This window comes from Hermetia illucens, chromosome 5 (assembly GCF_905115235.1).
Source record: "Hermetia illucens chromosome 5, iHerIll2.2.curated.20191125, whole genome shotgun sequence".
NCBI lineage: Eukaryota > Metazoa > Arthropoda > Insecta > Diptera > Stratiomyidae > Hermetia > Hermetia illucens.
The window spans coordinates 1,684,813-1,697,035 of record NC_051853.1 but is presented as its reverse complement, the minus strand read 5'-3'; the positions used below and the strand labels follow the sequence as shown (position 1 = coordinate 1,697,035).

The 12,223-nt window shown below is 42.0% G+C and overlaps 1 protein-coding gene across 13 annotated transcripts in view; it reads left to right on the top strand.

The window, feature by feature from the left end:
* Positions 1–6,598, top strand: part of LOC119656937 (rho GTPase-activating protein 190) — a 42,428-nt gene extending 35,830 nt beyond the window's left edge. For all 13 annotated transcript variants that reach the window (XM_038063641.1, XM_038063636.1, XM_038063649.1 and 10 more), the window contains 3 exons: positions 4,706–4,837; positions 4,906–5,050; positions 5,107–6,598. In XM_038063641.1, the coding sequence (XP_037919569.1) occupies positions 4,706–4,837; positions 4,906–5,050; positions 5,107–5,305 (476 nt within the window). In that variant the 3' untranslated portion in view covers positions 5,306–6,598. The remainder of the gene's footprint in view (positions 1–4,705; positions 4,838–4,905; positions 5,051–5,106) is intronic.
* Positions 6,599–12,223: the final 5,625 nt, after the last annotated feature.

Genomic DNA, 12,223 nt, shown 5'->3' with positions numbered 1-12,223 from the left:
CTTGAAGCCATGCGAATCTCGCAAGGAGCCAATGTCGATGTGGATCGTGTGAAAACGCTTTGTAGACCGAAGGAATGAGCCTACCTCTTTATGTATGTGCTTGGTGACTTTACTCTTCTAATTCTGATTATTTTATTACTGACAAGCCGATTCGTTGCCCGAATGCATGGGTGTCCAAGATCATTTACTAAATGGAATACTTCCTTGCGAAAAGCGGTCGGAATCTATGGCCTAGGCCCCTTTTCAGAGTTCTCGCAGACTAGAGAGAGACGGAGACGGGGATTGACCCGGAAAGGGGTAACTGGAAATTTGTATTTGGAGTCGTCCCTAGAGCTCTGAAGCACTGCGTCATCCTTGTGTACCTCGACGATTGTCGAAAAATCGATTAAAATCGTGGAAGGGATTTTAGCGCTGAAACGGATGACAAAGCGTTTGCAACTACATTATCTTTACTGGACACGTGCTGGGTGTCCGAAGTAAACTGGCTTGCCATTAGTTTGGAGACAGGAGCCGCGAGGGTTGCCAGAAGCTCAGAAATTTGGCCCGTGGCTTCCCACGACACTTTACTGACCACGGGCACGCGTGCACCTCGTGAATTTTGTCAGTAGTCTTTACAAACACCTCCAACGATCCGGAGTCCGCACAGTCTACGATAGCCTGCGACCACTGCGACTTCAGAAGCTCAACTCCAACCTTAACCCCGCCCAACTGCTTCATCTCACGCAGCAGTTGGCTCGGGGAACGATCGCCTAAGGTGAGCTCCGTCAGCAAATGAATTGCTGACTCACTTGCCGAGGGTGCCCTTTAACTTCGAGTAGGAACACTCCTCCAGACTAACGAGCGCCTGATTAAATCTTGTGGCATCAGCAGTGATGCCCTCGAGCGCGAACTGCTCCTCCAATTGCCGGAACCAGTCCTCCCGATTACATCGCCAAAACGATAGCACTCGTATCGCCACTGCGACCACGGGGAGTGCGGAAGCGCTTGCCGCGCCGTTATTAATTGATATTCGCGAGTGCTGCACAACAGAACCTTCTCAATACATACAAATATCCTACGGGAATCTGCCACTGCTGTCGACAACGAAATGATGCAAGCATGCAACGCCACTTCTCATAGCATGCGTGGCCGGCTGCACGCACTGGAAACTTGCACTCTTGGCAAACAGTTGTTTCTACCGCCGTGTTTCTCTGTTTCTTTGATGATTTGTTTCACACCTTGATGCATTCTGTCTGCGTTTTCTCTTCGGCTGATGCTTAATTTTATTTGGCTCCGTCTGGATTTCTTGGTCCTGAATCTGCCTTGACAACTTAATGAGAATCTGGCACGGAGTAGTAGTTTGGGTCCCTATAATCACGGTGCCGTTGGTGGACGGCGGTGACTGTTTTGTTGGTACGGTCTTGAAATTGTTGGAATCAATGAAAGAAAGCGACGTGCTGCTTCCTGTACTGGGTACAATTGATGTAACTTGCACACTTAAATTGCGACTAACGCATCAAAGAAATTTAAATCATTTATGAATTATGAAAACTCAATTACAAAACAATGTCATGTCAGTTCAGAAAAAAAAACTTTTGTCAACCCCTTTCCACCGATCACTCTCTACATTATTTTTACTTCCACGGTTGCTCTGCCAGCTTGTAACTTTCACCCCGCTACCCACGGGTAGGTGAGCCACTCAGGCGAGTGAGTTTCACTCCGTGGTGAATTGTATCATTCTCGTGCGGAACTCGGACAAATCCTCGCTTATCAGCTAGCGCCTCCACAGTCACATCAAGCTTGGAAATTGTCCTCCTAGGGCACTAATATTTGACAACTTAACGCCTGTGGATATTTCACCACTTCTTGATGAACTCACACAGTTCATTTATGCGCTCTTCCACCGAAATAAACTCTCGCCTTCTATATTCGTCTTTTGAAACAGCAGCGTTAATGTTGTTAACTTATCCAAAAATGGAATGATCGCCTTATGCAAAACGGTTTCACATTGAATCTGAATAAAACTGAGTTTTTAACGGTCGATCCCCATGAAACAGGCACAATCACTGTCAGTGGCAGTGACCTACCAAGAACTGAACGATTTAAATATCTTGGGGTCAATGCTATCAGCCAATGGAGAATTGCATTATGAAATTGTTTCACGCATTAATACAACCTGGATGAAGTGGCGTTCCACAACTGGTGTTCTTTGTGGTCGACGTATCAAGGAACGTTTCAAATCGAAAATTTACCGCAATGTCGTCTGTTCTGTCGCCCTCTACAGTTCGAATCCAAAAGACAACGAACGGCGTCTTGCGGTAACGGAGACGAAGATGTTTCATTGGACTAGTGGCGTGACACGTTTTGAGCACTTCCGATATGAGGATATTCGCGATCGTTATAGGGTTTCACCGATCCTGGCAAAAATGCGCGCTAACAAGAATTCACTTGCTAAAATAGGTCGGAACATCGAAGTCGATGATAAGCGACCAAAAGGCGGATCGAAACAAAGGTGGCTTGATACGCTGGATGGGGATGGGGAAAAGCCTCGCGATTACATCAGGCATTTGATAGAGGCAAATTGTGAAACCGATCACGACGAGCCGACCCCTCTTGTGAACGGGACAAAGGCTGAAGAAAAAGAAGGGGACTATCCGAATTATAATACTTTCTGAGTTCGGCGAAGAATCTCAACTGCCGCGGGGTAACATTGCTCTTTATTTATTTAATTTAATTGTAACGGACAACAAACAGAAAACTCCAATTAATTATTGTCCTCAGAAGGAGAAGAAAGCAAAAAACTTATCCTACTTAAAGTAGAGGAGTTCAAAGGACCAAGCTGTTCTGCATTGTAATTTCGGCAAAACCTAGGAATGGGGGAGTGAAAGTAGAATTCGAGCTCCTCGAAGCCCACATTGAAAATGTTTGCGCTACGTGTGTTATAAGACGCAGGACGGCAGGTGATGTCGTCAGCGGCGGAGCAGTCCATCAGACCCGAGGAAAGTTTAAAAAATGAGCATAGATCCAGATAGGATCTACGCTGTTGTAGGAAGGGAAGGTTCAGAAAGCGGAGGCGAGAGGAGTAGTCCACACAAGGGAAGCTTTTCTTAAAGAAGAGGGAACGCGTGAATTTACGGGAGGGAGACCAGATCACGGAGCAATACTCGAGGGTATTTCTCACGAGGGAATTGAAGAGAGCTAAGGAGGGTTGGATGGAGTCAAAATCAGAGGAGGAGCGAAGTATAAAGCCTGATAATTTTGCAGCTCGATTGATGACATCGAGGCAATGGGTGTCAAAGCGGAACTTATTGTCGAAAGTGACTCCGAGGTCTTGAGTGGAATTTAAGCAGGATAAAGAATGTCCGTTAAGAGAGTAGGAGAAAGAAGTGGGTGGGGATTTTAGGGAGTAGCACATAGAGTGACACTTTCTGACGTTCAGCGCTTAACCATTAGTCGAGCACCAACGAACCAGAATGTCCAGGTTAGATTGAAGGAAAACACAGTTCATAGGCGACGATATATCGAAAAACAGCTTAAGGTCGTCTGTATAGAGCAAACGGACAAGTAAGGAGGGGAGGAAGGTCATTAATAAAAAATAAAAATAACAAGGGACCCAGAATAGATCCCTGTGGGGCGCTAGAGGAGGGTGAGAATGAGCGGGAAGCACAGCCGTCAAAGGAGACGCGGCAGGATCGGTTGGAAAGGTAAGAGGCAAGCCATAAAACAAGTGGTATGGGAACGTTTAGGGACGAGAGTTTGGATAGAAGTATCTTGTGATTTACAGTGTCGAAGGCTTTAGCGAAGTCAGTGTAAATGGTATGCACTTCTTGCCGTAAATTTAGACATTTGGCGACAAAGTTGGTAAAATCAGGCAGGTTGGAGGCAGTGGACCTACATTTAACGAAGCCGTGTTGTTCTTTCACTATGTGGTGGCCAAAGTGGGCGGACAACCAGTCGTTGACAGATCTTTCCAGGATTTTGGAACAGGAGGAGAGGGAGGGAAATGGGACGATAATTCTCGGCAAGCATACGATCGCCACTTTTGTGTATGGGGATGATGAGAGCTTCTTTCCACAAGACGGGAAAATGATTCTCTTCGAAGATTTTGTTGGTGGCCTCCCCAGCTTCGAGCTTTTACGTAAAGGATCCAAGGCGGATTTCGTTTCCAATTCACTTTTATCGCTTGTAGCATTAGACGCCACAGTAGTCAAGTTTTCCACTGCTGAATCAATGGGGTGGCTGGATATCGACGATCGGGAACCCGCTTGCCCACTTCTGGGCGGTACTGAGTTTCCGAAGCTCTGCCCCGTAAAAAAACTCTTTTCACATCCTCCATTTTTGGTTGGATTTCTGGGTATCCTTCCCATAGCCGATTCTTACCCACGGGTGGTCATCTGCCCCGAACTACCCGGCTTGCTTAAGAGCATGTTCATGCGTGCACATCTGATGCGTACATGTCCATACCCATAGCGCATTCGCTGAACGTTCCGTTATCGGTACAATGGGACGTATCTTATAGGAGATTTCGCAATTCCGCACAGGCTATAACGCATTACAGTTTCTTCCGTTAGACTCTTTCTTCAACAAATTATTTGCCGCTTTCCCGAGGCAATACTCGTATTTAGCTGGATTCTACCGGTGTATTCTCCTCTTTTAAATGAATTAATTATTTATGCTTTGCTCCCGTGCGAAGTAGTTGTTAATATTGAAACCCGATTTATTTCAGATCCAAACGTTAATATTGATGTGTTAGACATTCCGGTGAATGCCGTAGCCACCGCACTTAAAGATTTCTTCTCAAAGAGACTTCCTCCCTTGTTCGAGGCTGACCTCATGACAGAATTAGAAGATATTGCCGGTAAGTGGCTATACAATTCTAATGAGAAGAACTCTCCCCTTACATGTTCTGGGTTCCTCTTCTTTTAGGATCGCGTGGGATGTCATCGGCAAAACTGAGCATGGAAGTCAAAACCGATCGAAGTTGTCGGCTAATAGCTCTACGTTCGCTGCTCAATAAACTACCACCCATCAACTTTTCCATTTTGAAGTTCATTTTCCAGCATTTCGTGAGGTAAGTAGCATTTGATCTCGGTTAGTTCCAATCAGGCTCATTGTAATCTCCCTCAGAGTATCGGAAAACTCTAAACTGAACAGTATGGATAGTAAAAATCTTGCCATTTGCTGGTGGCCGACACTGATTCCCATTGAATTCACGGACATGGGACACTTCGAGCAACTGCGTCCGTATCTCGAAGACATTGTCCAAACGATGATAGATCAGTTCCCGTACTTGTTCTGCGGAAAAGAGGCTTTCGTAATGGTTTAATGGTAAGCGAGTAAGGGGAAGGTGTGAAGCAAATATGACTACTATAATTTAATGGATAAACACCCTTTAAACCATATTAAACATATTTATGCTATATGTACTAACTGTGAAACGATGTTGTTTTATATTAAGGATAAATATTATGATTGTATGTAAGGAGAAAGCAAATAGTTGTAATTTGATATAAACGATATATTTATAAACGTATGAATAACGCAAGGTATGGACAAGGATAACTTGAAGAAACCATAAGAAGTATAGACACGCACAAATAAGCGAAACTCTAATTTAATGGCAAGAAAAAAGAATCACTGCAAACATTATCAATTAGGGAAAAAAAATCCAGACAAGTATTTATATTTATTGCTTAGTTCAATGTTTTGTACGTACCTAAGAGTTTTTGTGAGATCAGGCAGTGCTCTGAGTTGAGGTTCTCTTCAGCACTTGCGTTATATGTGAAGTATCGATTATGTGAATGTGATTAATTGTATATATTTTGCCCTACCTAAATCGCAACGGTTCTACGCAGAGAAGTAACTTATTTATTGTGAAAGTACTCTTGTTTGGCGCAGGCCATAATGTCAAATCAAACATAGACTACAGCTGCAGCACAGGACACTGCTCTCATCAAAATTGTCAAATTGGAGCTTAATCCCTTTGCATTCAATCGCCACTCCTCAAATTTGTTTGTTGTTCCTTTAGGTACCTAATCATTGCTTTGTGAGTTTCAGAGGAAGCCCATTTCAAAAGTAACTCTTACTAATAGATAGAAGACATGTTATGTAGGCATGAGTGAATAGTAAAATTTGATACATTTCTACGACAAAGATGAGGACTATGGAATCACTGTGTCCCGCATTAGTTACTGTATCAGACCTGAATTCATCCACCCGCTAAGACAAAATCAATTGTTAACTAAACGAGCAGACTAGAAACTCCACGATTTTATGACGATTGTAAATATTATATTCTTTTACTCAACATTGCTCCATTTCCAACCAAGTTCAAGCATTTACAATTTCACCTGCACGAAATGCGTGTATGATCTTGTGTTTGTTATTTTTTAAAGATTTAATTGAGCGACATTTTAAGATTAATATAAAATAAAATATTTGTATAAAAAGGAAATAGGATATAATCGAACATAAATTATAATATATTTTTTATTTTTTTAGAATGAGCAAGAGCAAATCTTTAGCGATAAATAGAATTGTAAAGCAGAAAGGACTAATATACGCAGAAAGTAATGGTAGAAACTAACCTGTCGTGATATATATAAGTACGGTGGAGAATTTTATTGTGTATTGTAATTTTACTGCAGTGGGGGAGGGAGGCGGGAGGCAACTGAGCATTGACTAAATGAAGTAGTAAAAGTACACTCGCCATCGCAAGAACTTTCAATCTGGTTTGGCCGATTATCGATTTTTTTCCGTCCGAAATATCGGGGTTATATGCTTTCAAACTTAAGGGGGTCATCCCGTGTGAAGGCCGTTTTTTTTTTAAAAATTATTTTGGAGGAGTGGATAAAGATAGAAACGTGATTTTTTTTCACCATATGTTTATTGATATCTCTAGTATATGTGATAAATTTTTCAACTTGATATCATAGCTTGTTTTCGGAATACGCGTCAATTTATGCACCCATCTCCAAAAAAAAAGGTGTTTTTCTGCTGCCACGCTGGAGGGCGCTGTGTTCATCTGAGGAAAAAAAACTAAGCGGCATTTTAATGTGGACAATATTCCACGGTCCGCAAACTAGGATAATTATAAGGCCTACAAATAAGTTCTGTCGGTTTTTTCTTTAAACTTGAAGCTTTATTGTGAAAAATTGGTTATACATTCATTGTTCAAAGTATTGTCCATCGCTAGCCACAACTTTCTTCCATCTTTCAGACAATTCATAGATACCATCGCGCCAAAAATTGGCCTGCTTGGCCGCTATCCACTCATCGAGCCATTTTTTGAGTTCGTCGTAATTGGAGAAGTGCTGGTCAGCCAAGCCATGCTGCATCAACCGGAACAAATGGTAATCAGAAGGAGCAATGTCTGGAGAGTACAACGGGTGGGATAGGACTTCCCATTTCAACGTTTAACGGGCTGTGCAACATGTGGACGAGCATTGTCATGTTGCAAAATAACTTTATCATGCCTTTGCTGGTATTGCGGCCGTTTTTTCTTGAGTTCGCGGCTCAAACGCATCATTTGACGTCAGTAGAGTTTGCCCGTGACCATTTCGTTCAGTTTTAGCAGCCCATAGTATACCACACCCAGCTGGTCCCACCATATACACAGCATGATCTTCTCACCATGAATATTCGCTTTGGCCGTCGATGATGAGGCATGGCCGGGGTATCCCCACGTTGCCCGACGCTTGGGATTATCGTAATGGATCCACTTTTCATCGCCAGAAACTATTCGATGCAGAAAACCCTGCCTTTCTTGTCGTTGGAGCAGTTGTTCGCACGTGAAAAAACGGCGTTCGACGTCTCTTGGCTTCAGTTCATACGGAACCCAATTTCCAACCTTTCGGATCACTCCCATTGCTTTTAAACGGTTGGAAATGGCTTGCTGAGTGACTCCAAGTGTTTTTCCAAGTTCTTCTTGCGTTTGCGATGGATCTTGGTCGAGCAATGCCTCTAATTCTTCATCTTTAAAAATTGTTGGCCGTCCGGCGCGCTCTTCGTCTTCCAAGTCAAAATTGTCATTTTTAAACCGTCCAGACCACCTCTGACACATTCGCTCAGATAGAGCATGGTCACCATAAACTTCCACCAAAATGCGATGACTTTCGGTTGCTTTTTTCTTCATATTGAAATAATGAAGTAGAACTCGCCGCAAAAACACATTATTTGGTACAAAATTGGCCATTTTCGTTGATGAAAAAAGTATTGTTGTTTACACTTCAATTAAATAATTTATACTGACGTTTGTGCCTATTGACAGTAGCTTTCCGATGAATGTTTGGAATTGTGGATCAATGGAATAAAAAACAAGTTACGCCATCTATTGTGAAAACCGACAGAACTTATTTGTAGACCTTATAGAAAATATTAAAAGATAAATTTTTGTTGGGCTTTTAAACTTAATTTTTTGGATTTTGGTGTTTTCTTACGGTTTTTTTTATGAATAAAAAAAAAATGACCCGTCCGATTGCAATTATCCTAGTTTGCGGACCGTAAAAATATGTATTAAAGAAGTCGTGAAAATTTCAAAGAATTTGGCTGGATAGATTTTGAGCTATGGTGGCAGCCGATTTTCAAGATGCAGTTTCGAGAAAAATGCATTTGAAAATTTCAATGTAATTATCATCAATAAAATTTTAACTCACCATTAATCTGCTATACCTGGTCCATAGAGAGCACCCTCCGTTTCTTCAAAAAAGTCTTGTAAAGCCGATTGTTGCTCTCTGGTTTCAATTCTGGCTCTTTTAACAAGGTCAGTCGATCGTCGTTCGAACCGCCAAATTCGCGCTTCATTACGGCGGTCGACATAAACCTGACATAACACATCGTTCAATAAGTCCCGAGACTAGCTATGAAAACAACTTTTTATAGGCAAAATTCTTTATTATTCATCAACATAATCTCCTTCAAGTGTAATACAATCATTCCAACGCTTCTCTAACTTTTCAATGCCATGTTTGTAGAATGATTTGTCTTTTGACTCAAAATGAGCCTTAGTAGCAGTGATCACCTCCTCATTTGAGCGAAATCTTTTTCCCTGGAGCATCTTTCTGAGATCCGCAAAGAGCCAGTAGTCGCTGGGGGCCAGATCCGGCGAGTACGGAGGATGAGGAAGCAGTTGGAAGCCTAATTCGTTGAATTTGGTCATCGTTTTGATTGACTTGTAGCACGCGGTGCGTTGTCTTGATGGAAGATGACTTTCTTCTTCTTCATGTGTGGGCGTTTTTCCGCTATTTCGGCCTTCAAACGATCCAATAACACCATGTAGTAGTCCCTATTGATGGTTTTTCCTTTTTCGAGGTAGTCAATGAAAATTATACCATTCGCATCCCAAAATACGGACGCCATCACTTTGCCGGTCGACTGTTGTGTTTTTGGACGCTTTGGGCGGCTTTCACCGGTCGTATGCCATTCAGCTGACTGCCGACTTGATTCCGGAGTGAAATGGTGAATCCATGTTTCGTCCACTGTCAAATATCGACGCAAAAAATCCTGTTTATTGCGAGTAAACAGTGCCAAACAGCTCTCCGAATCATTGATACGTTGTTGCTTTTGTTCCATTGTAAGCAAACGCGGCACCCATTTGGAAAAAAACCTTTTTCATAGCCAATTTTTGGTGCAAAATAGTAAATGCACTACCAGTTGATATGTTCACCATCTTAGCTATCTCGCGCACTTTCATTTTGCGGTCACCCATCACGATTTTCAATACTTGCTTGGTGTTTTCGGGAGTTACTGCCTCATTTGGCCGACCCAAACGTTCCGCATCATTTGCGCATCAGCACGACCGCGTTTCAAGTCAGCATACCACCGACAAATGGTTGTTTTCGACGGAGTAGAGTCCGGATAACGTTTTCCAAGCCATTGCTGAGCTTGAACAGTGTTTTTCCCATTAGAAAACAATGTTTTATCAACACACGGTCCATTTTTTCACGATTGCAAAGGTGGCGTCATTTTAACCACTATAGCTTTCTTGGTTATGTTTCGAATTACATCAAATTTTGACACATCTTATCTGAAGGTTGGTACTTCTGAACCTTGGTATATAAATGGCATTATGCCTAGTCCCGGGACTTATTGAACGATGTGTTATGTGACCAGCTTGACATCCCATTGTCACTAGGATTTTGAGAATGCCATTGAATCCTTCATTGAAAATAATTACATCCAGAAAAGTGGCTATTTCTGCGACCTTGGCCCCAGAATGAAGGTGTTTAGGAGCGAAAGTCCAGATCAATGCATTTAACGACTCATTGTTATTCTGGGTCTCTGCTCTTAAACATCTGTTCAAGAAATCATCTCGTGACCAATCTTCGTAGATTGGTTCGATGACTGTTTGAACTTCTTCAGTCAAAGGTGCCTTCTCGTGGTAGAAACTATCCAGTTCTCCTTTAGCTTCCGCTTTGCGCCATTTTCACCAACTGTCCTCGCCTGCTGGACAATTTTGATGCTGAGGATTTTCGTCTGTAGAACATTTATGGAAGAAAGTTGCCCAAATTTCTTGCTTCATTCCTTCTATCGAATTTGCGTGTCCACGAATAGCTAGCCCAAAAAATGTAGTGAGGTCGTTAATAACCTTATCAGTAAGTTTTCCAGCCTCTTTTCCACCAATGCCTTTGTGATTCTTCTTTGCATTTCTAAGCCGTGTTCTCATTCTTTTCTCGACATGTCCTAAGCATTCCTTTTTTACTACCACGCATATTTTATTATTTGGAGAAATTTGCAGAAATACCGGAGAAAACTCCGGCAAAATCCAATATACAGAACTTGTCGCAATTGGAACATCCATGTTCATGCTTGCTAAAATTTTATTTGCTGATGTTGATGCGATCTTCTCTGATAAGTACAGTATGTCACTGTTAAATAATTACAACAATTAATTTTTCGAAAATTCGCAAATTTATTGATAATTTGGTCGTCAATACTCAATGCAACTACCTCAGTAGCAAGTCCGATCTCCTGCATTGTCAATTATGGCCTGGCACCGTCGGGACATACTTTCCACTAGTTTTTCTGCATATTCTACCGGAAAAGAACTCCAAATTTTCCGAATTTGTCGAGAAAGTGGGATTTGTATCCGGTGACTGAGATGGCCAATCTAAAGTGACAACTCTGTTTTGCGCCGCCTTCCACTCGCTACACGCTCGACTCCGATGTTTCGGATCGTTGTCCTCTTGAAGGATCCAGCTTTCATTTTTCTTGATATACCATTGCTTAGCAGATGGTAACAAAGCCTTTTGATATATTTTATTCATTTTTTCGGCATTTAAATTCTCGGTAAATAAGAACAAAGTACCGAAACCTTTGTTTGAGAAGCACCCTCAAATATGGACCTTGACGGAGTGTTTAACAGTCCGTTGAAGCATCCTACTGGTGGAGGTTGTCCAGGCGTGTTTGATGCTCGGAAATGCCCAGAAGGAGGATTCATCAGAAAAAATTACGTTGCTTCAATCGCGGTCCAAGTTTTCCTTCGCCCATTCCACTCGTTTTTCAACGTGTTTTGCACTCAACACTGATTTTTCCAAAGTACTGCGATATTTCAGTTTATTGGCAAGCAAGTGCTTGCGAATCGTTCCGTAAGATACGTCAACACCTTTTGCTTTCAATTTCACAGCAGCTCCACGTAAAGTCAAAGTTGGATCTTTCGAGAACAATACGAGAATCTTTTTTTCGTCTTTTTTTGAGACTTTGCTTGCACTTCCGTGATCAGGAAAATCATCAACGTTACCGACCTTTTTATAGGGATTTATCTACTTGCTAACGAACTGCTTCGACTTTCCCATTATTTCGCAGCAGTAGTTTGCGTTAATTTGGGTCCTTTTTCATGCAAACATAGAAAATTGCCTCAAAGCGAGAGGCGTAAACAGCACTCATTTCGAAAAACCACTCAATTGAAGACTAAATTTGACAGAGAGCTGACTTTTTACAAAAAGCATGAAGGACTGAGGTGCCCTCTATGTCATAGAAAAAGAAACAGGACGCTCTGATTTTTTATCTACGTGTAACAGTGACCACGCTCTTATGTAACAGACTGTATCGATTCCCATGAAATACTCGTTTTTTAGTGCGACCATGACGTTGAACGTTAAAGCGATCTCCCTTCGTACGATCCATTTAAAAAAATCACTGAACCCACAAACAGCACAATACTTACAACAAAATATAACTGAGTATAGCTTGAAAGCCTTTCAGTGCTCACTCTAGACTGGATTATCCTTTTTATTCCAAACAGCAA